This window comes from Heloderma suspectum, chromosome 5 (assembly GCF_057233095.1).
Source record: "Heloderma suspectum isolate Gila_16-S chromosome 5, 16-S_ref, whole genome shotgun sequence".
Classification (NCBI taxonomy): domain Eukaryota; kingdom Metazoa; phylum Chordata; class Lepidosauria; order Squamata; family Helodermatidae; genus Heloderma; species Heloderma suspectum.
In genome coordinates, this window is record NC_139462.1 from 203,111,191 (window position 1) to 203,135,996 (window position 24,806).

General features: G+C 43.8%; 1 protein-coding gene across 3 annotated transcripts in view; it reads right to left on the reverse strand.

Annotated features, from left to right (window-relative positions):
* PRTFDC1 (phosphoribosyl transferase domain containing 1) overlaps positions 1-24,806 on the reverse strand; it is a 70,031-nt gene extending 45,225 nt beyond the window's left edge. For 2 of the 3 annotated variants that reach the window (XM_084859064.1, XM_084859063.1), the window contains exons 1-3: positions 24,633-24,806; positions 17,675-17,781; positions 11,961-12,144 (exon numbers count right to left, since the gene is read on the reverse strand). In XM_084859064.1, the coding sequence (XP_084715190.1) occupies positions 11,961-12,144; positions 17,675-17,781; positions 24,633-24,698 (357 nt within the window). In that variant the 5' untranslated portion in view covers positions 24,699-24,806. Of the gene's footprint in view, positions 1-5,514; positions 6,570-8,790; positions 8,940-11,960; positions 12,145-17,674; positions 17,782-24,632 lie in introns of those variants that run through there. The other variant, XM_084859065.1, reaches the window with a different exon arrangement.

Sequence of the window (24,806 nt, forward strand, 5' to 3'; positions counted from 1 at the left end):
TGGAGGGCAACAGGTTGGAGGAAGGCTGGTTTAGCAATTTGTCTCATGCCTTTAAATAAAAAGCTAAGATTCTGAGGATGCTGAATGCTCTGCCCAGCTATGTACAGAAGTCACACAGACAAGCAGCAGAATGAGATGGAGTTCCAAGGTGATAGACTACTGCGATGCACTCTACACAGGCCTGCCTTTGAAGGATGTCTGGAAACTACTGCTGGTTCAGAATGCTATTTTCAGGCTGGGCTCATTATTCAGAGCATAACTCTATAGTGCTATTTAATCTGCATTGGCCTCTGTTATGTTTCCGAGCCTAACACCAAGCTCTGATTGTCATCTTTAATAGTCCCATAGACTTTGGGCCCAGGGCATCTAAAGGACCACTTTGCATCCATGTACTCCTGATCTATATATTGCCCACCGCCGATGTAGACCAGGCCTTGTTTGAGCTCCCTGTTCAATGGAGCATTGACCAATGTAAGATTCAAACAACTACCTATGCAAGTTACTTTTTAGAGTAAGGTCAATCCTTCCATCACTCAGACACTTAAAATTATCAGAGAATCAAGGAACTGTGCTTCACCCTTCAGCTTTGCTCCTCCTTTGTTTTGCTAAGCTTAACCAAGACAATTCACTATGAATTACTAGTTGTTTAAATTTTCCTTTCTCTTCGCAAATGTTTACACAGTAAGATAAAGTGTCCAAACCTGGTTAACTAACAGATCTTTTACAATTACAAGATTACTCAAGTGAGATATTTATCCTAGTTTAGCTATATCTCTATCCATCTCTCTCTCTCTCTCTGCGTGCGTGCGTGCATGCGTGCGTGTAGATTCAGGATAGATAAAAGGAAATACTTCTTCACACAGCGCATAGTTAAACTATGGAATTCACTACCACAAGATGTAGTGACAGCCACAATTTGGATGGGTTTAGGGGATTAGACAAATTAATGGAGGAGAAGACTATCAATGGCTACTAGTCCTTATGGCTCTAACGCTTCCTCCAGTAACAGAGGCAGTATGCCTATGTACACCAGTTGCTGGGGAACATGGGTGGGAGGGTGCCATTGCACTCATGCCCTGCTTGTGGGTCTCCTGTCAACAGCTGGTTGACCAGTGTGTGGACAGAATGTGGACTAGATAGGCCCTTGTTCTGATCCAGCAGGGCTCTTAGTGTGCGTGCGTGCATATATATATATATAACCTGAGTTTGCCATCCTTGAACATGTGCTTCCAGCGAGAGACCCTGAGCTTTTAACACCACCTTCTGTAACAGGTGGGGAACCTTTTTCTGTTGAGGGCTGCATTCCTTCAGGGGTAATCTTTGGGTGGGGTCGAAGTTAGTGGTGAGCAAGATCACAGTCAAAAGTGGGCAGAACTACCCCTTTTCTCTCTCCACTGTTACTGTTCACTGCCACTGTTTCTCTGTTTCTAACATCCCCTCTCCAAAATCATCAAGGGGTTGGAGCAACTCCCCTATTAGGAGAGGTAACAACGTCTGCGACTGCTTAGTTTAGGAAAAAAAGAGGAGTGGGGGGGGCATGATAGAGATGTACAACATTATGCATGGTGTGGACTAAGTAGATAGGGAGACATTTTCCTTCTCTCATAGAACCTGGAGTCATCAAATGAAGCTGATTGGTGGGAAATGCAACACAGATGAAAGGAAGTACTTTTTCACACACAGGGCAGGTTAAAAAATGGAACTCACTATTGCAAGCTATAGCGATGGCCACCAATTCGGGTGCCTTTAAAAGGGGATTAGACAAATGCATGGAAGAGAAGTCTATCCATGGCTACTAGTCCTGATGGCTATGTGCTATGTCCAGTACCAGAGGCAGGATGCCTCTATACTAGTTGCTGGGGAACGTGAGCAGGATGGTGCTCTTGACCTCATGTCCCACTTGTGGGCTTCCCACAGGCAGGTGTGTGAACAGAATATTGCATGAGATAGACCAGTAGTCTGATCCAGCATGGCTCTTCTTCTGCCCTCTCTCCACACCCTTTGCTTAGGGGCTGCCAGGAAAAGAACAAATCACTCCCACCTGACGTCTGAACTCATCACTTGCAGAAGGCTTTTGAAATTAGACCCAAAGCTGCAGAGCCACAGGTTGCCCAACCCTGTTCTATAAGAATATCCCACAGTACTTTGGAGTACCTGCAACCTTTCACCTATGATAGATCAGCTGCAAAAGCATGTGTGCCCCAGACATTACATGCTCAGCGCAATAAACCATGATCAGGAACAAGCAGCAAGCTCAAGCACTCCCTCCGCTCCCTCCCGTGCACTTGACTTCATAAAGTACTTCCTGGTTTATTAGACCACAGTTTGCCATGACATTCAAACTAAGAAACTGTCCAACAGCATCTGGAGAGCACAAGGTTAGGGAAGGCTGGTCCAGTAGTTTGGGAGTTGGAGGCATGGGTTCCTGGGAGGCACAGGCTCAAGTCTCACCACTAGTATGGACTTAAAAGTGTCAAATCAATCTCTCCAGCTGGTTTACACATAACAACCCAGAGTATGGGCTGAATCATGGGTTGTCGTTGAATCATGGGTTGCCATGTGTGAACCCTGCACTATGGTTTAACTACGAACAACCCAGGAAGAGAATCTATGAATTGTTGTCAGGTTGTGAGCTCTGGGTTGTTCATGGCTAACAACCCATAATTAAACCATAGTGCAGGGTTTGCACATAATGACAACCCATGATTCAACGACAACCCATACTCAGCCTATACTCTGGGTTGTTGTTATGCATGAACTAAGTCTCTGAATATCAAACTAAATGTTACATTATTTATAGTTCTTAAAAATGTATGCTTAAAACTAGCCAGTCTTATTTTGAAGAAAGTAAACTAACTAGTTGCGGAGTACTGGTTTGAAAGGTGCTCTCTATACCACTTTCCTGCTAAAAGCCCATCCACTGCTGTTTGTCCTAAAAGGTGCTGGTTACTGTAAACAGCACATTCGGGGCAAACAGCAGCCAGCGAAGGGGAGATTTTTCACAACAAACCACCTGTGGCTGAGGCAACAAAAAAGCAGAGCAACTGTGCATCATCCAGCATAGGCCCCACTCCCACGCCACACTAGGAACGACTACTGCAGCTGCCCAAGGCAATGCTGTACTGAACAACCATGACTTTGTCGCTCTTGTATGCAAAGCCAGGAACATAGAAAGAACAGCTTTTTATGGAGTCCGACCATTGGTCCAACTAGCTGAAGTACTGTTTACACTGTCTGGCAAAAGTTAAAGGTTTCAGACAGTATTTTCCAGCTGTACCTGGAGATGCCAGGGGTTGAACATGGCATGCAATCATGTGCTCCATCACTGAGCTAAGGCCCTTCCCAAAGATCTCACATGAACTAAATGAACTTTTACATGCCTGGCAACTCAGTGGCACTAGCTCTCCAAAAATGGAGCCCCCATCCCTTTTCTTTATCTTCCTTCAGACACTGTCAGGTTCTAAAAACAAATGCAGTCCTGTCATTCTGTACAATAATTAATGTAACATGTACAACTCTGAAGGATTCAGAATTAAAAATCAAACAAGCTTAATTCAAAACTCCTTAATATGTTAAAATGGCCCTCTTTGGCTTTTCTTCTCATGTGCAAACAGTTCTTACCAAAAACGAAAGGAGGAAGATTTATTTGCCAAGCACTGCTTGCCAAAGTTTGTAGTGTAGGGCCAAATTCTGTGCTAACTGGCTTCTCGTACCCAGCCCCCCACCCATTTTAAAAACTCATCTTAAATTAGTGCAAACACTGGCTCCGGGGGTTACGGGAATTCATTCTACCAGGCAGGCGCCAATTTGTAATTAATCCATGGCCACATACTGTGAATGAAGACAACACAAATCACCACTTCAACCGCAGATATGAAAGCATAGAGAACAGAATGCTTAACCTGAGCTTCTTCCAAAGAAAGACCTTTACCAATTGAACTAACAGAGATTTCCTTTTAACTCATGGGGCAGAAAAAATGTGTGTCTGTTTCCATCAAGGAGGGTCACAACTTCTAATTCCACACCAAATGGACACAGATAACAAGCAGAATGGGATGAGCATACTGTCTGGAGGCAGGAAGATCAGCAAGTCTAACAAGCACTTAGTTTACTCTTCCACAGTGAATTAAGGGAAGTGAGTTTCCATAGATTGCATTTATAGAGGATTGCTGCTAATCTGCTTTTAGTGTGGTTCTTGGGCCCGAAGGGCACACACTTGCCCCATTATAAATGCATACTGAAACTTTTATAAATTAGCCATAGAACATCCAGTAGTAATCAAGAGTCCCTTTGGAGCACTCCCATGCCAGGAAGCCACAGCGGATGGTATCGCAGGAGGAAGCAATTAGTTAATTCATAGCTACAGCATCCATTTCCCCATCAGAGGCAAGAACCAAAAACAAAGAACAACCCTAACAGACTGAGCCTATATTAATCAGCCTTCCCCAACCAGGTGCCCTATGGATGTATTGGACTGCAACTCCAACCATCCCCAGGCAGGGGGTGATGGGGTTTGTGGTCCAAGAAATCTGGAGGTTATGCAGTTGGGGAAGGCTGCTATAAATGTTTACTCGGAAGAAAGTGGGAATGCTGGCGGGAGGAGGACAAAGAGGCAGAGTGGCCAAAGGAGTAGGAACCAGGGTGAGAAGCTGAGACCTAAGGGAATCTCTGGTGGAAGAGAAAGTCACAGACAGGGAGAAAGTGGAGCCCAGGGGCTGAAGGTGGGAGAAGTTTAGGCAGGGCCCAGAGACGGGAAGAACATGTGCCACTGGTACGAAAAATGTACAAAGGACTTTTGGAGGCTCCATCACGGACAACCAGATTTTTAATTCTGAATCCTTCAGAGTTGTACATGTTACATTAATTATTGTACAGAATGACAGGACTGCACTTGTTTTTAGAACCTGACAGTGTCTGAAGGAAGATAAAGAAAGGGGATGGGGGCTCCATTTTTGGAGAGCTAGTGCCACTGAGTTGCCAGGCATGTAAAAGTTCATTTAGTTCATGTGAGATCTTTGGGAAGGGCCTTAGCTCAGTGATGGAGCACATGATTGCATGCCATGTTCAACCCCTGGCATCTCCAGGTACAGCTGGAAAATACTGTCTGAAACCTTTAACTTTTGCCAGACAGTGTAAACAGTACTTCAGCTACTGGTTGTCTGAATTCCACACATTGATTTGAACTAATCTGTTTTGAACGTAGCCTTTGTCTGCAGTTCTCTAGTTTAGCAACGAAATCTTGCACCATTTTGTGGAATTTTGGTTCGTTCTAATAAAGGTCTCGCCCAGCTATAGATTAAGAGTGGACAACATCTTTAAAATTATAAAGTATCTTATAAATCGACAATATGTGAATTTGCCTAAACCTGGATGGTACCAGATCCCTGAAGATGGCCAGCTTTGCAGCAAACACAAGGCCAGTACTGTTGTACAGGATCAGTGTTTTGAGGCACGGATCCTTCTGTTGGTGACAACAACACCGAGAATAACAACAGAAACAACAGGACACAGAAAAAGTAAACATATAATGTCTCTGTATTTGCTTGTGGGAACGTATCAATGTGCCTATTGTATGCCTGGATTGTTATTCAGAGAGGGGTCACTTTTTAAAAATTAGTTATGTTCTAAATATCATAAATAATTTAGATGAATTTCAAAGGATTAAGAGAGAGCTCTAGTTCAAGCCACATAATATTCTGTATTTTGCATCACATGATTTTGGACATTACCAAAACAATGTTCTTTTGATGCTTTGTTGTAACACAGCGATGAATAAAGAGTTACTTTCTTGATAACAGCAGCTGAAAAATGCCATTTTCAAGCCTGAGATTCAGATATTAATCAACCATTGTTAAAGAATATTCTAGAAGCCTATGGATTCATATGAAATACTTCGAATCATCTGCTTTCCTTCTGCAGATATTCAATGAATAACTTCCAAATGTAACTGACAAATTGAAAAAACTTTACACAAGGGGTTCTCTGATTTTTTGTCCTCTTTTAAAATATCCAGCCATTAAGCAGGAATAGACAATGGCCCGATTTACACATAACACTAAGCCATAGTGTAGTTTGTTGAAATCTAGTTTGTCATGTGTCCAAACCCATTCCCACAAACAAACTATGGATTGTTAACCAGCTACAAACCATAAACAGAAGCCACTGTTTGCTGCTGGCCTATGAGGTCTGGCTTGTTTAAACCATGGCTTGTTGTGATGTCTGAACCCAGAACGATGGTTTATCCCTAGCTTGTTTGCCCTGCTGTCTGCCCTGAAACAGTAACACCCAGTAACAGCAGCCTGAAAATGACACCACTTTGAAGACTGGCAAAATGGGTGCGAAAGAAACAAATGAGAAATATGGAAAAGAAGCTGTGGTTGGTTTGTTAACTTGTAAGACTAACAATGGCTAAAGCAACAAACCATGGCTAACATAAACCAGGGCTTATCATTATGTGCAAATGCAGCCAATGTGTTTGGTCAATCATATAGCGGCTTAATAAGCTCAAGCATGCAAGAGCCTTTGGTCCAGGTACACACAGCCTCTTCTTTCCTCTGTTCATGGCATACCTGAATGAAATACAGATATCTCCAATGAATCATTTTCTGTTGCATCCAAACTGGGAAACTATGACCTAGTTCGCACGGAACAGCAAACATGGGTTAATTAACCAACAAGTTGCTGAAATTAGCAGGAGCAAGTGCGTTGCCTCCAGCATGCTCGTCACTTCTGATTTCAATTAACAACCTATGATTGCCCCACCTTAAGTTGTTATTGTAACATTTGAATCTGGACACTCTGGGTTACTTAGGGGATTAAACAACCCAGAGTTACCCTACAATTTGTTGTTGGGTTGTTGCTCCTGCTAGATTTTGGCAATTTGTGGGTTAATTAACATGCAGTTGCCATTATGTGTGAATCAGGTCTACAGTTGCCAGATTCAAAACAGGCCAGGACCTGTGGCTTATTATCCTGGTTTGTTAACTAATATTAAAACAGAATTCTCCAGTTTGGGCATAACTGAGAACTCTGGCTTACAACAAGTCAGGAATGTAGCACCGAAGCGAAAGTGGAAAGGGAAGGCAGGAAGCTTGTTTTATTTTGTTGATATTGTTATCATACGTTCCAAAAAATCAATTAAACATTAAATAGCCAATTTGTTTTTAAAGGTGAAGGCATCTTAAGTGAATAAGTAATTTCTTTTGCAGAGAAGTGCCAAAAATCATTTGAAAGAAGTAATTTTCAATGTTGTTGAAAATGTTCGCAAAAACAAAAAAAAAACCTGAGCAATTTTAGCTCAACTATAATTGCAACATGTGTTTATAAAGGCAGATGCCTTAATAGGTTCAGATGATACCTGTAATCCAAAGACTCCATTTGATAATATGCAGGTAGCCTGTTTCTCTGCAGTGTTTTTGAAATCCTCCAGCACTTGCCTATGCATCCCGCAATGCAACAGAAGGAAAACCTAGCCCAGTGTGCTGTTTTGATGTGTGCTCTTGTTGTGGATTGCAGCCAATACTTTGGGAATGTTAACATGTAACAATAAGCCAAAAGTATGGCTTAATAAACTTCAGTGTGAACAAACTGCACGCTAGTGCACACAGCTCATTTGCTCTTGCTTCATTCCTTCTTTCATACAAACAGGTAAATACATTAGGAAAGGATAGATTCATGTGACATGTGAGCCCAGGGACTGGAAACAAAGCCCTACGAGGAGAGACTGAAAGAACTGGGCATGTTTAGCCTTGAGAAGAGAAGACTGAAGGGAGAGATGATAGCGCTCTTCAAGGACTTGAAAGGTTGTCACAGAGAGGAAGGCCAGGATCTCTTCTCAATCATCCCAGAGTGCAGGACACGGAATAATGGGCTCAAGTTACAGGAAGCCAGATTCTGGCTGAACATCAGGAAAAACTTCCTGACTGTTAGAGCAATACGACAATGGAACCAATTCCCTAGGGAGGTGGTAGGCTCTCCCACACTGGAGGCATTCAAGACGAGGCTGAGCAGCCATCTGTCAGGGATGCTTTGACTTCATGACTTGAAGATTTTTGTCCTTTTTTAAAATATCTAGCCATTAAGTGGGAATAGATAACGGCCCAATTTACACATAACACTAAGCCATGGCGTAGTTTGTTGAAATCTGGTTTGTCATGTGTCCAGCTCTGGCACTGAGCAGGGGGCTGGACCTGATGGTCTTGTAGGCCCCTTCCAACCCTGCTATTCTATGATTCTGGTTAAGCACGCTCAAACAAGCCAAGATTTGTAAGCCAACAACAAACCCTGGTTTAGCATTAGCTTACTATCCTGGCTTGTTTGGATGCACTTGTCCAACCCTGAGATTATGGTTATCATGCAAAGCTATCCCCTTCCTGGCTTGTTGACCCACTCATGAGTAGGGAGGAGCAAAGTGGAAACAAATGGGCTGGGTGCACAAGCATGCAGTTCATTCACATTATGGCTTATTAAGCCAGAATATTTGGCGTATTGTTACGTGTGAAAATGGCCTTTCTGCTGACTGCATTGGAAAAGTAACAAGCTTTTGAGATGCCAAGGAACCTCTTCTTCAGACTAGTATAAAAAGTGGAGGGTTGGATCCACATTTAGTCATACTTTGAGTAGACTCACTGGTATAAATAGTCAGCCATGCCTAACCTAAGTCCTATTCATTTCACTGGGTCTACTCTAAGCACGACTATACTTGGATCCAACCTCGTGTGTGTCTGAACTAACCTTTTAGAAAATGTTCCAAGTGTTTAAATCCATTTACACAGTCTACGATGAACTAACCTTTTCACCACGAATGCTGAACATGGAGCAAGAAAACACATCAGAATCCCACCAGTGTTTACAAGACGTGAACATGGTTCTTGGAAGCAAACAGTTGGAGAGAGGAAAGAGCACAGCTGCGCAAAGTGAACAGAAAGCAGCAGGACTCCCTTAAGGAAGAGAGAAACAGGAAATGGTTAGTAAAGGGAAGCTAGAAGGGAGAAAAATAAATTATGTGAGGAAAACCACATTCTCTGGGAATGGAAAGCGAGTTAGATAAAAAGAAGAACTGAGAAGGAAATATTAAAACTGAATGGGGGAAAAATGAGGAATGAAAGTGAGAAGGTTTGAGGTGCACTCACATAAAACTAAAACTATCTAAGGAATTTTTGCAGGTGGGCTAATACTAGCATCAGTTCTGGTTCACATAAACGTAGCTACACAAATATTGCTAGAGAAACTGAATAAAAGTGATTGTGATCAGTTCCATGCATGCAAATTTATTGTTTTAGACAACCAGTATCAATCGTGAGTGCAAACTGTGCATCCGAGTTGTGAAATGAGCTTTAAAAAAAAAAAAAAAAGCACGGTGTTCAAATGTTAAACACACAGAAGGGCCGCCAAAGAGACTCCTTGCTCAGGGCACTGCTTACTCTCAGGTCAACCTCTGTGGGGACAGAAAGCAATAGGGACATCTTTGATACCCTACTTCACTTTAACTCCCTATTCCTGCTATGATCCATACTCATGACAAAAGAAACGAAAGGTCACTGTAAACAGTGGCAATGATCCAAAGAGCTGTTTAGGTTCAACTCAAGGGATTTCTGCTAGGACAGTGGAATTTTTCACATTTTTCTCTTTCAACAGCTGTGAAACCACAGGCTGTATTGCAAACTGCTTTTGGAACTCCCCTCAGTTTCCACAGTCATTTGCATGGGGTGGGGGATGCTATGTGAGAAAAACAAGTCTCAGACCTCAGCTCTTTCTCTCCCCCTGCCCCAGTGCTCATGGAACTGGTTTCACTTTTCACTGAACTTTGGACCGCGGCCAGTTAAGTCTTGCTTCAGCTTAGGATGTGTCTGCACTACAAGCTTAAGGATGCAATCCTATGCATGTTTAGAGAGGGAAAAAAGTCCCACAATTCCCAGCATGCCCCAGCCAGCATAGATGGTTGGGACACGCCAGGAGTTGTAGGGTTTTTTTTCTGTCTAAACACGCATTAGATTTTGCTCTGAGTAGGTTTAAAGTAATGGACATAAGGAACTCTAGGAATTGTAGTTTGTCCTGGCACTAAAAAATAAAAATAAAGTAAAACCTGTGCTGGCTGGCTCAATTTTTGTGATGCCATTTCACTGGGAGAAGCAGAGATCCAAATGATGTGAGATGAAGAATTTATGATGCTAATAGAATCAACAGGAGATTAAGTTGAGCGTCTCCTTTCACCAAGTCATGTTCTCTTAATGAAAGCCAATATTATCAGTTTCTTTAACTCCTACAAACGAAAAGGCTCAGAAGACTGTATACTGACAATGTTTTTTTTTTTTTTTTTAAATCAAAGAGAGTAATCCTATGGTCCAAGGGACCCATCCCTGAGGGATTAATTGGAAAACCCCCTCCAAGGTCTTAGATGAAGCTCTGACCTTGGAGGTGGGTTTCTGATCTCAGAGCACACCCTCGCCCCTCCCAGCCACCATGGGTATTTCCATGGTGGCTCCCTCCATAAGGCTGGAATTCCGACCATGTTGAGGGGCAAAAAGAGGTATGTTGGGGATGTGGCAGTGGCAAGAGAGAGGATATACAGCTGCTGTATCCACAGCCCCCTGAACCTCAAACGACATCACCAACACATGGGATTATTTAGATCAGCTCAAGAGTTTCTCCGTCCAGGAAACCCCACCTAGAGATGTGAAGGCCTGGAACCCTCACACCCACCAGAAAACTTAGGTAAAAGCCATATTTTTTCCATTTTTTTCCAAGGACCATGTCTGTTTTTTTCCCAAAAAACTGAACAGCTGTGGATTATGAAATATTTTCCTGTAAAAATTTAAGGCAAGGTGCTTATTTATTGTTACCAAGCCTCTACTCCCCCACCCCTGCAAATTATTTCTTAAAACGATGCAATAAGAAAACTTCTATAGAAAAACTAGAGATGTAAAATGTCTGGAAATAAGGAGGCCATGGGGGAAAATGTTTTTAAACCTCTCTGTAAGATTTTTGGCATAACTATTTTTTCTATATCTTATTAAAATTATTGATCCAATGCATCTTTTACTGATAGACATTTTGGGATGCTCCAAGTCATAATCAGTTTCCCAGCATGTGAACAAAGTCACCATATCATAATATGGAAGAAAATGTACATTCACGACAGTTTGGGTTTTGTTCTACAGAGTCCTGTGTTTCTGGACTTGTCTTCCTCTGCCTCCAGTTGTTCCTGTTTCTTCAGGCTTCTAGGATGTTTCAGATGTTCCTGGGACTACTGAAAGTTCCCTCTGGTCAGATATAAACTAGGAATCTAAAATATGTTATATATAACTTGGTTTGCTCATAATATTAATCATGTTTGGTATATTAAATTTTGAAAGTATAGTTTATTCAGACAATAGTTACAAATTGACTGAGTTCACTTTTTAAAGTTTTCAAATATAATGATATTTTTATGAGCAAATCATGTTATACATAATATAACTTCAGGAACATAAAGGCTGCTTTCCGTTCCTAAAGCAGCCTTCCTCAACCTGGTGCCCTACAGATGTTTTGGATTACAGTGCCCAGCATTCCTGACCATTGGCCATCCTGCCTGAGGCTAATAGGTATTAAAGTCCAAAATATCTGAAGGGAACCCGGTTGGAGAAGGCTGTCCTAAAGTATCAAAGTGCTTAAGTACTGTTTATTTTTCAATTTTCCCCCAAATTTCCACTTTTTTCTGAAAAAAACAGGAAAATAAAGGGTTTTTTCCATGGCTTCAAAAATTTCTGAAAATTTTACATCTCGAACCCTGCCTTCCCTCCAATTTCTACACTGCTGGCAAGAGCTCGATAGGGCTTTTGGTAGATTGGAGCCTCTGATATCCGAGGCTTTGATCTGAGGGCACAAGATTGTTCTCTAAGTATGTAACCTTAAATGATATAATCAAAGCACATTGAACCAAAGAGGATTTTAAGAAATAAATACTCAAATTCATTACTTACACAATAACTTTTCAGTCGGACAAAGTCAACTTTCATGGAGATGAACCTTTCTGAATTTCTACTGAGGTTCTTGATATGCTCCACAAGGTCAGCACAGAATTTGTAGCCACCCTTCAGTACACAGAGAACGACAATGTCATTGTATCCAATGTCCTGCATGATATCTTTGGCCAAACGTTCTATCCTAAAGCAAAAATTAAGGATGAATATTTGGTAAACCTTGGATTTTTTCAATGCATGCATATTCTATGGTGCAACACAAAAGTATTAAACTTCACACATTGTCTAGTTTTAAAAACATGTTCAACCTGATCCAACTGGTGCATAAAAAAATGGTATTTGCGCCTGACTATAATGTGGTTGGAGATGTGCACATGAATGCACATCCCAGTCAGAATAATGCAGTACAGACTACATCTGAATTTGGATGAGCATCACTACCCAAATGTTGTCACAACTGGTCATGTGTAAATCTCACTTTTATATATGAATACCAAAAACTAGCCACAGACCAAGCACACATTAGAAAAATCAAGTTTCATACGTTTGTGACAAACAGAATAGCTGGAAATTAGCCACAGATGAAACAAGCTAAGTTCCTAGGATTGTCAGTAGAATTTTCAAACCAATTACTCATACATGTGCGTATTTCAGATTAACAAAGGAGGCTGTATAGCAATAACTTGGCGAGGTGTGTGTGTGTGTTGTATTTATATTTGCTTTATATCCTGCCCTCTGATGTCGGTCACAATATACAATGCCTTATCATGATAAAATACAGTAAAATACATTATAAGACATAATACATACAATAAAATTAAGTCCTCCATGGCTTGGGACCACAATACCTGATGGCACGCCTCTCCTGAAATGAACCTACTCTGTACTCTGCGTTCAGCATCTAAGGTCCTCCTCTGGGTACCTCCTCTGAGGGAAGCTTGGAAGGCAGCAACGAGGGAGAGGGCCTTCTCAGTGGTGTCCCCCCCATCTGTGGAATGAATTCCCCCGTGAGTCTGCCTGGTGCCAACACTTATGTTTTCGGTGCCAGGTTAAGACTTACCTCTTTTCTCAGGCATCTGGGATCACATGATGAGTTTTAATTGGTCCTGAATATGTTTTTAGTTATGACTGACTGTTCAAAGTTGATTTTAGTTACATGTTGTTTGTGCATATTGTCTGTGTGCTTTTATATAAATGGCTTTTAAACTCTGTATATCGTATTTTAATGTTTTAACTTCTGGAAACCGCCCAGAGAGCTTCGGCTATGGGGGAATATAGAAATGTAAATAAAAATAATAAAAATAATAATATACACAAAGGTCAAGCTAGTGTCAACTGCTTTTCAACTACCCTGTTCTGATCTATAGGCCCAACTGTTAATCAAAAGGCCTGGCAGAAGAGAATGGCTTTCACATGGCACCTGTCTAACCTCCAGGGGAAGGGCATTCCACACCCAGGGTGCCAACACCGAGAAGGTCCTGTTAAAAGTTCCAGAAGTCCAGACTTCAATTAATGACGTTATAACCAAAAGGGCCTCCCCAGCAGATCTCAAGTCATGGGCATTTCAAGGAGAAATGCTTTTTAGGGAGCCATATCCTAAGCCCTTTAGGGCTTCATACATCAAAACCAGCACCTTGTATTGGACTTGGTGACAGAAAGGCAACCAGTGAAACTCTTTAAGAACCAAGGTGATATGGGTTTTGCACCGCTGAACCAGCCAACACCCTTGCAGGTGCATTTTGCACAAACTTCAATGCCTGAACCATCTTCAAGGGCAGCCCCATGAAGAGCACATTACATTAGCCTAAGCAGGAGTTTACCAGGACATGGATTATAGTGGCCAGAGATGGCCATAACTGGAAAACAGCGCTTCGTGCCACTGCAGCGACTTGGGCCTTTAGTGACAAGGTAGAATCAAGAAGCATATTCTGACTATAATAAATAAATAAATAAATAAATAAATAAAGACTATGCATCCACTCCTGTGTAAGTGTTTTTACTTATGCAGCAGAACTTAAGACTCCTCTTTTAAAGTGAAGCTCCTTTTCTCAGCCTGCTACTTCAGATATTTAAAATATGTTGCTTATCCAATAAGGAGCACAGGGGCCTCAGGTCGCTATTATTTTTATACATGAAGTGGTGTCAACATGTCTTTAAGAGCTCCTCTTTTTTTACCCTTTAACTAGTCTGAGCATTGCAACCATGCACCTTGAGTTATTTCTTGTGACAGTCTGGCCCTTAGGCCATTTCTACATTAACCTTCAAGGCATCTGAGAAATTAAGTATTTAAACATCTTTCTGGATGACAGTTTATCAGTGCACACTCCTCATCAAAGGTACGCTTAGTCAGATATTGTTTGAATTTCCATTATTTTAAACCTGACTTAAAAAGTAGACAAGTTCTCATGTGCCAGGAGCGCCCTAGCTGCCTCTTATAGTCCCTTCCAATAGCCAACTCAAGACACAGACAAAAAGGATTCTTTCCAAGACTTTATTCCTTTTACAACTTAATGACTCTTTCAGATGCTAGTCACTAAGCAAGGAACTGAACTGGGGTAGTTAGCAGAGTAGCCTAAGCTCCAGGTAAGGCAGTTAGTCCCCATTTCAAGGAGAAGAGCGGGAAGACTCTGAACTTATGGGCTATGGAGAGGTCCTCCCTCTTACCCCTGGGTTCTCGGGACGCAACCATTGTTCTACCTGCCGCTGTGCCTGTGAGAGATGAGCGAGCTCCTCTCCCACAGGTTGTTGCTCTTCCTCAGAATCAGAACTGCTCTGGGGCTCTATGGGCTCAGTTTCCACCCTGCCATCATGGAGGAAATGATCCTATGACCCTAGATAGCATCTGAGGGACCCCAGGACAGTTCAGATTCCCAGATCTGAGACAGGGGACAGTGCTCTGACCTCGGAGCTGGGAATTGGAGCTCCAATCCCCTCCCCTTGTAACTGGTATGGAAAGAACTGCGCCAGCTGCCTCTCTGAGGTCGGGAACACAACCTCGGAGAGGGGGAAATAGGGGCACTTCGGTGGGCGGGGAGGGGAGGAGACAGGAATGGCCAGGATATGAGCTACCCTGAGCCTCCTCCAGCCTCCTTCCAGCCCCCTCCGAGACACTTTTGCTAGATGGGCAAAAAAGCCCGTCTGGCAAAAATGCAGGGCGGGAGGATGGAGCAGCAAAGATCGCCTCCGCTGCTCCTCCTGCCCTGCATAGGATAATCATAAGCCTCTGAATCTGGAGGCTTACAATCATCAAAGAGGACTGCGCCTGAAGTCTGTATTTACATTTGAAGACAGACAGTGGATGAGGGAAACTCAGGTATAAATCCCCACTCAGCTATTTTCAAGAATTGCCTTGAAAATGTCACTGTCTCTGACAGGGCCAGCATCAAGAGTAGGCATCGTCAGACTCCTGCCAAGGGCTGACATCTCCACAGGGGCCCAATGTCAAGAGTCCCCTAGACTTGCTCTTTCTTTTCACCACTGGAACTGGCTTCTTCACCTGCCTCTTGCTCTGGCTCAGACAACGATGGTGGTAAGGAGGAAGAGGAGGAGGAGCCACTGCCTACTGGCTCTCTGCCTGTCACACATGCAAGCAAGCGGTAGCAATGATGAGAAATTGTAGCATTCTCAATGATGAGAAGTGATAGTAGCTGAGGACAATAGCGGTGGGAAGGTAGGAGCACTGAGGGAAAAGGTCCATTGGTGGGGCCTTGCCCAAGGGCCCTCCAACCCCCGGCTCAAAACCCAGCACTGCTCCCTGACTAGGCTATAAATGCTGTGCTATGTGGGGCTATAAGTGCTGCACTATTTTCCTTGGATGCAGAGCAGGATACAAATGTAACAGACTAATTAAAGAGCAGATATAAAATTGTATTTTTGTATTTATTTTATAACCCGCCTCTTCTGCAAGGAGCTGAAGGCAGTATATACGGTTCAACACTCCGTCACCCTGCATTTAATCCTCACAAACAACCCCATGAGGTAGGTTAGGCTGAGAGACAGCAAATGGCCCAAGGTCACCCCGCTGAGCGGGGACCTGGACCTTGGTCTCCCTAGTTCTAGCCCAGCACTCTAACCATAACACAACACTACCACATGCTTGGCAAATAATCTTAAAGTGGGTTTACAACTCTAAGCATTAATTTTTTCAGTTCTGATAAGCTCAATTCAGATATCATGCCACATCATGGTCAAAGACATATAATTCGGATTTGATGTGATGTCACCGTCACCCAGTGTTAGGGCTAATTAGGGGGTAAATCCAACGGCAAGTCAGTAAACAGGCAAAAGGTCAAGCACAGTAGTATCAGTCCAGCAAGAGGGCAGTTCAAGGCAGGATTCATCCGTGAACAGGCGATGGTTGAAGGCTCTGTGTTACCAGCCAACAAGGAGAGTTCCAAGAGAAAGGTCTGAGGTATGCCAAGGTCCAAACACAGGTCAGCAGTCAAACACAAACACAGTCCAAGAAGCAGGGTCAAGTAGAAATCCAAACGTCAGTAGCATGGAGGTTCAATCATGGAGTGAGGTTAAAAAACACACACACCAAGGGTTCAAGGCACTGGAGCTGGTAGTAAGATGTTGTTTCAGCAGATCTCCCAGCCTGGAACTGACACTTCTAAGCAGGAGCTCCCAAAACCCCAGCAAAGGTTCAGCTGTGCTCATTAGAAGCTTCTGGATGAAGTCCTCCTTCTGGGGTGAACCCCTACACATGAAAACCCCTTAACTCATGAGGGGTCCTGTGCTGTAACTGTGCATTTCTTCTGAGTGTAAGGACTTGAGCCTGCCTCTTCAATAGTCATTGCTCCTGAGGGCTGAGTGGTCGTTCCGCCTTGGACTCTGAAACAGAACTTGCTTCATCCTGGTGTATGTGAACCCCTGGCAATCTTCCCCAAGGGATCCTCCTACAATGCTGGCATGGAAAATTATTGGGCATTGTCAGGTACTAAGGCCTCGAGGGCCTCATCTGAGGTGGAATCCTCTAGCCAGGGCATGACAATGCTAACTATAGTTTAGTCTGATATCTGAATTGACAAACCAGAGTTACAGCCACTGCTCTGCTTCCAGAGAATGCTGCACCACGGAAATGGCAGTGAATGTAGGAATCTATCAAGCTGAGACGGCAGAAAATGAAAGTAGACAAGCAGCTCAAAACCATGATTTGTCTGTCGTACATTTGGAAGCTCAAACCATGGTTTGGGTTTTAAACCATGGTTTGGCATGACATCTGAACTGAGACATAGACAATGTTCACTTTAACCAAAATGATAACAAAGTCCCATTAAAAAGGACAGTTGTGTGTATCTAGTTGAAACAAATCACAACAACAAAACCACTAAAATCCATACTTGTTCAATAAAGAAAATGAGAAAAGTAACTGAACCTTGAATGTTTGCACCCATCCATTCAGTACAAGAAAAGTACTCCCCCCCTCCCACCACGCCTGGATGTTTAAATGTGAAATTGATATCACCTTTGCTGGTGGGTTTCTCCATCCTAAATACAATTATTTGGAAGTACACCTCCCTGATTTCAACTGAGCTTACATACCAGTAACTAGGGTAAGCACCAGAGTCTAAACAGGGATGCCATTCTTTAGCAAGCAGACTATTATTTTACTGATGACTGGATTAATCCTTGCTGTCAAACCAATGGATAGTTCCTGTACTGGAGGAAGTGAACATTTAGCTTTCATACATGTCATACTCACAAATCCTCACCTGTCAACAATGATGCCATGTGGTATGAGCACATAGTCAAGATCCCCATAGTAATGGTGTGGATATGAAAACAGATCCAAACTATACCCTGGCCAATCATCTGAAATCTGTAAAACAGATAAAATTCCATCAAAACATTAATTTTGTTTGCACTAAATTTATACAATGTTATTTATTACCAATCTGTGTTTAATAACAACCACTGGCAAAGTGTTCAGCAGAAGCAGTCATAAAAATCCAGGCATCTGATCATGACTGGATCCTTTGGTACAGGGGTGAGGAATGACAAGGGCAGAATTTAATCTTGGAGTAGCTCTTAGGGACCACAATCCAGTGGTGGGCTGGGCTGAAGGAAAAGGGGTGGTGCCAAAGGCAAAAGGGGTGGGACTAAAAGCACAAAACCACCAGCATATTGTAGCTTAAAGCTTTTCCTGCCAGTAACTCAGGTGAAGCATTTCAACCTTTTAGAAGTGTGGGGGGGGGGGACTGCACAAAGGCCATAAAACCACCAAACAAACAGTGGTTGGGGTAAAGGGAAGTGGCCATCTGGAGAACACTTGGATCCCCAAGTTCTGAACAACTTCCACCCAGTCTCGAATCTGCCTTTTTTGGGCAAGGTGATTGAGCGGGTGGTGGTGATGCAGTTGAAGGCACACTTGGAAGAAGCCGATTATCTAGATCTATTTCAGTCAGGCTTCAGGCCTAGGCATGGGACAGAAACGGCCTTGGTCGCCTTGGTGGATGATATGAGGAGGGCTCTGGATAGGGGCGAACGCTCCTTCCTTGTTCTCCTTGACCTCTCAGGGGCTTTTGATACCGTTGACCACGGTATCCTCCTGGACCGCCTGGAGGGGTTGGGAATTGGAGACACCGCATTACGATGGTTCCGGTCCTTCCTCTCCGGCAGGTACCAGAGGGTAGCACTGGGAGAGGAGGTTTCGGACCCGTGGCCGCTCACTTGTGGGGTGCCACAGGGTTCCTTCCTCTCCCGGATGCTATTTAACATCTATGTGAAGCCACTGGGGGCTATCATCAGGAGGTGTGGGGTGCTGTGTCATCAGTACGTGGATGACACGCAGCTCTACCTCTCGTTCAAATCTTCACCAAGGTTGGCCATAGAATCCCTATCCAAATGTCTGGAGATGGTGAGTGGCTGGATGGGAAGGAATAAGCAGAAGCTGAACCCTGACAAGACCAAGGTACTTTTGGTGGGAGACAAGAGGAGGTTGGGGGATGCTGACCTGGTGTTGAATGGGGTACGGTCACCCTTGAAAGACCAGGTCTGCAGCTTGGGGGTCATCTTAGACTCCCAGCTGTCCATGGAGGCTCAGGTGTCAGCTGTGAGCCGGACAGTGCTGTATCAACTCCATCTGATACGGCGGCTGCGCCCCTTCCTTCCCGACCATCTGCTCCCATCGGTAGTACATGCCCTGGTCTCCTCTCGTTTAGACTACTGTAATGCGCTCTACATGGGGTTACCCTGAAGACGGTTCGGAAGCTGCAGCTGGTACAGAACGCAGCGGCTCGCCTGATTAAAGGCAGCCACCGGCGAGATCGCATCACTCCAGTGCTGAAGGAGCTGCACTGGCTACCAGTTGTTTTCCGGGCCAAATTCAAGGTGTTGGTTTTGACCTTTAAAACCCTATACAGCTCCGGCCCAGCCTATCTCAAGGAGCGCCTCCAGCAACACCAGATAGGCCGCTCAACAGGGTCAGCCTCGGATGGCCTTCTCTCTGTCCCATCAGCCAGGACAGCTAGGCTGGTGAGGACGAGGGAGAGGGCCTTCTCTGTGGTGGCCCCCACTCTGTGGAACTCCCTCTCTAGGGAACTCTGCCATGCCCCCTCTTTAATGAGCTTCCGCCATGCATTAAAAACATGGTTGTTCAGGCAGGCATTTGGGGTGGGCTAGGGTAATTTTAGAAATGTGATGTTTTTAATGTTGAATTTTATTGTGCAAACTGTTTTTATTGTTGTACATTGCCCAGAGTGGCTGGGTGACCGGCCAGATGGGAGATTAATAAATTTAATAAATAAATAAATAATAAAAATAAACACTGGATGGGTGGATTGGGACCCCTGGGAGGCCTGATTTGGCCCCCAGGCCTGAGGTTCCCCAGCCCTGCTTTAGCATGAAGGCCAGTGACTGGGAAATGATCTAAAGAAATTAAATCAAACAAAACAAACACAAAGAACGAAAGAAATCCAAGTGAAAATCTCTCCCTGGCTTCAAGTCCTAGCAAATCACAGACTTTGGGCATATACCAATAATCTATCTGGCAGCAGGAGTCTTCCTGTGTTTCATTTAGCTTGATCATACCCACCTCTTCACCTATGGCAGAAGAAGGTGGCAGGGGAGCCAGGAGATCACATGAGGATTCCTAGACCTTTCTGGTTTTATAACGAGAGCATTGAATTCTACTTCAGACCTTCAAGTATGTGGTCTGTTCTAAACTGATGCTGGAACATCCACAGCCTAGGCCGATTTTCCCTGTCATGACAGGATGCTGGAAGGGATCATTTCACAGACCATCTGGGCAAAAGTTCAAGGTTAGAATGCCACTTTGTCTGTAACTGCATAACTGTGGAAAACAATCCACAAAGGCCTATATGGGACAGTCTTCCATTGTTCACTGTTGTTTCAGAGAAAGCAAGTCAAAACCCAGGCTAGTAATATCAGCAAGGGACTGTAGCATACAAGCAGTACAGAAACTAACCAACTGCGACAGAAATTTGCATGGGAGTATATGTTCAGTAGCATTTAGTTCTGCATTAAAAGTACATGGGAAGGAACCCACAGAAGTAACCACAATGGTAGCTTTCTGAGTGGAAGATGCTGCAACTTTGTTAAGACACTTGGCTGGTTAAATCAAAGATGTTACATGGTCAAAATGATAACAGCTGGATCCAGATTTAAGTCATACTCTAACTATGACTAAGTCCAGATCTAACCCATTAAGCTTATAGATTTTTCTTCAATGTCCCTAAAACAAGAAAAGGGGAAAATATTCCAGTTCTATAGGCAGAGTTACATTTTAAATACTGTTTGGAGACCTAGTCCTGCTCCTGGAAAATGCAGCAACATTGCAGACATCTGCCTCACCTGGCATTGCCACAACTAGGCCCATTCTGAACAACTGTATCAGCAAAGATTCTCTTTAAATGACAGGATGGATGGCCATTTTCCATAATGGATGGCCATTTTTAGTACTGCCACATTGTAAAGATGCAAAAACTGCCATATCGGAAGGAGCATGGGGCGCCATTTTGGATTTCAGTACGTGTGTACAGATGGGTCACAAATTCTCAGTAACGTTTAAAGGCCTGCTCTTGGACATATCCTTGGATATATCCAAAAGCAAACTGAAGAAGAAAACCCTCCAGTGTATGTTAACAGATCTGTTGTGATTACTTTTGTATGCCTCAATAACTATGACAACGTAATCAAAGGTCAGTCATAATCTTATTTTTAAAAAATCAACAACAAAGGTTTGGGCCTTTGGCATGCAGGCTACTTCAGAGCCTTCTCCAACCTGCTTCCTTCCAGATGTGTTGGAGTACAACTCCTAGCATCCCCCAGCCAGCCATGCTGGAGGGCACCATGTTGGGGAAGGCTGACTACTACATAGGCTCACTCAACTATTTGTAACAATGGCCACTCAAGCAGCAGAAGCAGTAACCTGGCTGGACACATGGGAGCATGAGGAAAATGTCTTGCAATCTGGACTGGTGGGGGGCGCAGGGAAGGAACGACACTGCTCCTCCCCATGTCTCCTATCTAAACGGTGCTCCAGGATCAACCAAAGCTCTGAAAACAAGGAACCTCTAGACCCATTTCTGAAAGTTTAGCTATACCAGCCTTCCCAACCTGATGCCCTCAAGATGTGTTAGACTACACTGCCCATCATTCCCAGCCACCATCAGTGCCTATGATGTGATACTCTCCTATAAACAATGCATGAAGCCGCACTGAGAAACATGGAAGAGTCAGAAACTGTTTCACAGAACTGAAACAACACAATCCTAAGCACAGTTAGACAGAAGCTAGAAAGTAAGGGCACAATCCTATGCATGTTTAGACAGAAAAAGAGTCCTACAACTGGCTGAGGAATGCTGGGAATTGTAGGACATTTTTCTGTCTAAGCATGCATAGGATTGTGCAGTAAATGTGCTTGGGACTAGTAAGTGTGCTTACGACTACAGCCTCCAAGGATTTGGTACAGGTAAATTCTTGGCAAGGACTTCAGACCTCTAACCTTGTGCTCTAGGTAGTTCTTGTGTGGGGAGACATTTCCCTTTCCCAAACAAGTCTCCCATTTTGTAGCAGCTACTGGCAAGACCTTCCCTATATGGCCCAAGGGATTCTGGGACTCCTAGGCAGTTTAAGAAAATGAACAGAAGTGTCCTGAAAAGTTGTGTGCACAGATAATACAGGAAAAGCAGAGGTTCTCTTTCTCTTCCCCTTACTCAACCACACCCCTAACTCAACCACACCACTCGCCAAATCAATTCAAGAGAAGGCAGAGACAGGAGTATATGGGAGGCTCTTTGCAGAAGGGCAGAACAAGAAAGTTAAAGAGTCCTGCTGGATGAGGCCAAAGGCCTATCAAGTTCAGCATCCTGTTTCCCACAGTGGCCAACCAGATGCCACTGGGAAGCCCACAAGCAGGACATGAGGACAATGCTGTTCCCCAGCAAGTAGTATTCAGAAGTGTGGTGCTCCGATCCTGGAGGTAGCATAAATCTATGCTGGCTAGCAGCCATTAGCAATTTGTTTAATCTCCTTTTAAAGCCATCGTCACATCTTGTAGTAGTGAAGGGCAAGATAGATGCATCTTGTGATTCTCATCCACATGATATTTTTGGTATAAAGCTCTTAGACTTAGAGATGTCCTTGCCACCAGCAACATGCATTACTAGGGATACAAAGTTTAGAGTGCAATCCTATGAATGTTTGCTCAGGAGCATGTATCACTGTGTTTAATGGGGTTTACAAGTAAGTGTGCACAAGACTGCAACCTTAGCAGATGAAAGGGTTAGATTTTCAATCAGCTAAAAAGGTTCCCCCAATTAATATAAGAAAAAACCTCTAAATATGTTACGGTTTTAAGGCAAGTACTTGCAGAAACTTTGTACAATATAAGTACTCATAAGAAGTGCAATTAGCAAATGCCATCTTAGGAATGCTCCCCCCTGCCTTTAGAACAGGGGTAAGCAAGATGGTACCCTCCAGATGTGTTGGAGTACAACTCCCATCAGCCCCAGCCTCAATGGCCAGGAATTATGGGAGTTGTAGTCCAAACATCTGGAGGGCAGCAGCTTGCCCACCTCTGCTTTAGAATTCCCTTTTTCTCATGTGAATATTTGATCAATTTAATACATTAATAGATTAAGGGTGCAATCCTATGCATCTTTAGACCGAAAAAAGTCCTACAACTTGCAGCATTCCCCAGCCAGCAATGGCTACCTAAACACACCTAGGATTGCACCCTAAATGTCAGATGACTAACAGTGCAATCCTATGCACACTAACCTGAAAGTAAGTGTCATTGAACACAGTATTACTTACTTCTGAGTAGCGGGCATAGGATTGTGCTGTATGAGTTATTCAGAAGACAGTTCAGCTTGTTACCTACACCTTTAAATTCAAAGTACCTTTGGATAGAAACTAGCATATTTAAGATTGTCTACACCCTTTTAGGAAGCCTGTGGTAAACCTTCTAATCTGGAAGGCTAAATACTAGCAAAAGATTCTGCCTGCTTGATTATGGGTGAAGGTAGGGCAATACACATCAGTGACTGTGAACACAGAACTAGGGAGCTGGATTTCATTCCCATCAGTTAATATATATATATGTGATTTTTCAAAAAGGATAGTATCTAGTGGGGCAAAGAAGAATACTGCTACCTCCTATGGCCACTGAAGCTTTGTCAGCTGTGGGAGAGGCCAAAATTGTGACATGTGCAACTTTCCCACAACATGGAGATTCAGCACAGGGAGGCAGGAGCTAAATCTACTGGATTTCTATCGAAGTACAAGGAGGTAGCAACCCCAAAATGAGTTGCGATCAAACAATCATGGGTGGAGAAATATTGTACCCTTAGGGCAATAGTGAATACACTGTTAGAATACACATATTAGAATGCCTACTAAACATGCATCCAAAGAAAGAGAGAGACAGAGAAAGAGAGACAGAGAGAGAGAGAGAGAGACTGTGTGTGTGCGTATGTATGTATTTTAAAGGGGTAACTAATCTTCATTAAGGGCACATTCCAAAAGTCAGCGCGCACACACACACACACACACACACACACACAACATCCAGAGGGTAACACTGCTGTCTATCACACTGTAGGTGAATACACACTCATGCAGCCAAGTTCTTGCACATGCTTACTCAGAATAAATCCCACATAGCTCAGTGGAACTCACTCCCAGGTAAGGGTGTTTGAGCTCAGGGAAGTGTTTAAGATATAGCTATCATAATGGGAGACTAAAAGTGCAATCCTTTGCGTCTCTATGGGGCTTACTTCCACGTAAGTGCATTCAGGACTGCAGCCTAACCCACTTTCAACTCAAGATGTATTTTTGATGCTGCCGTTGTTGCCATAACAGTCCAAAAAGGGGGTGGGGGGCAGCTTCGTAATCTAAGGGTGCAATCCTATGCATGTTTGGACAGAAAAAAAAGGCCTACAACTCCCAGAATTCCCCTACCAGCAATTCTGGTTGGGGAATGCTGGGAGTTGTAGGACTCCCCCCCCCCCCGAGGATGCATAGGATTGCGCCCTAAACTACTGATAAGACAGCAGAGGAGGTCAGGGATACAGGGAGGGGAGAGAGTCAGATGAACCCATCGGGGGCGGGCGGGATGTCTCAGCTCCAGAAGGGGTGGGAAGGGAGCTTTGGATCGCCCCAGCAACAGCTGTTAACTATGGGGGGGAGGGATTTTGCATGATTTACCACGACCCCTCGGCCGCTGCGTCCCGGCGCCTCCGCTGTGCTAGCCTTGCCGTTTAGCCCGGCCATCTTCCGAAGGAGGCTGGCCGGAGCCTCGAGGAGGAAGCCAAGAGATTTGGAGGGAAAGCGTGAACCCTCAAGCCCGGCCTTCTTTCCTTTTTCTCTCAGGTCGGATGT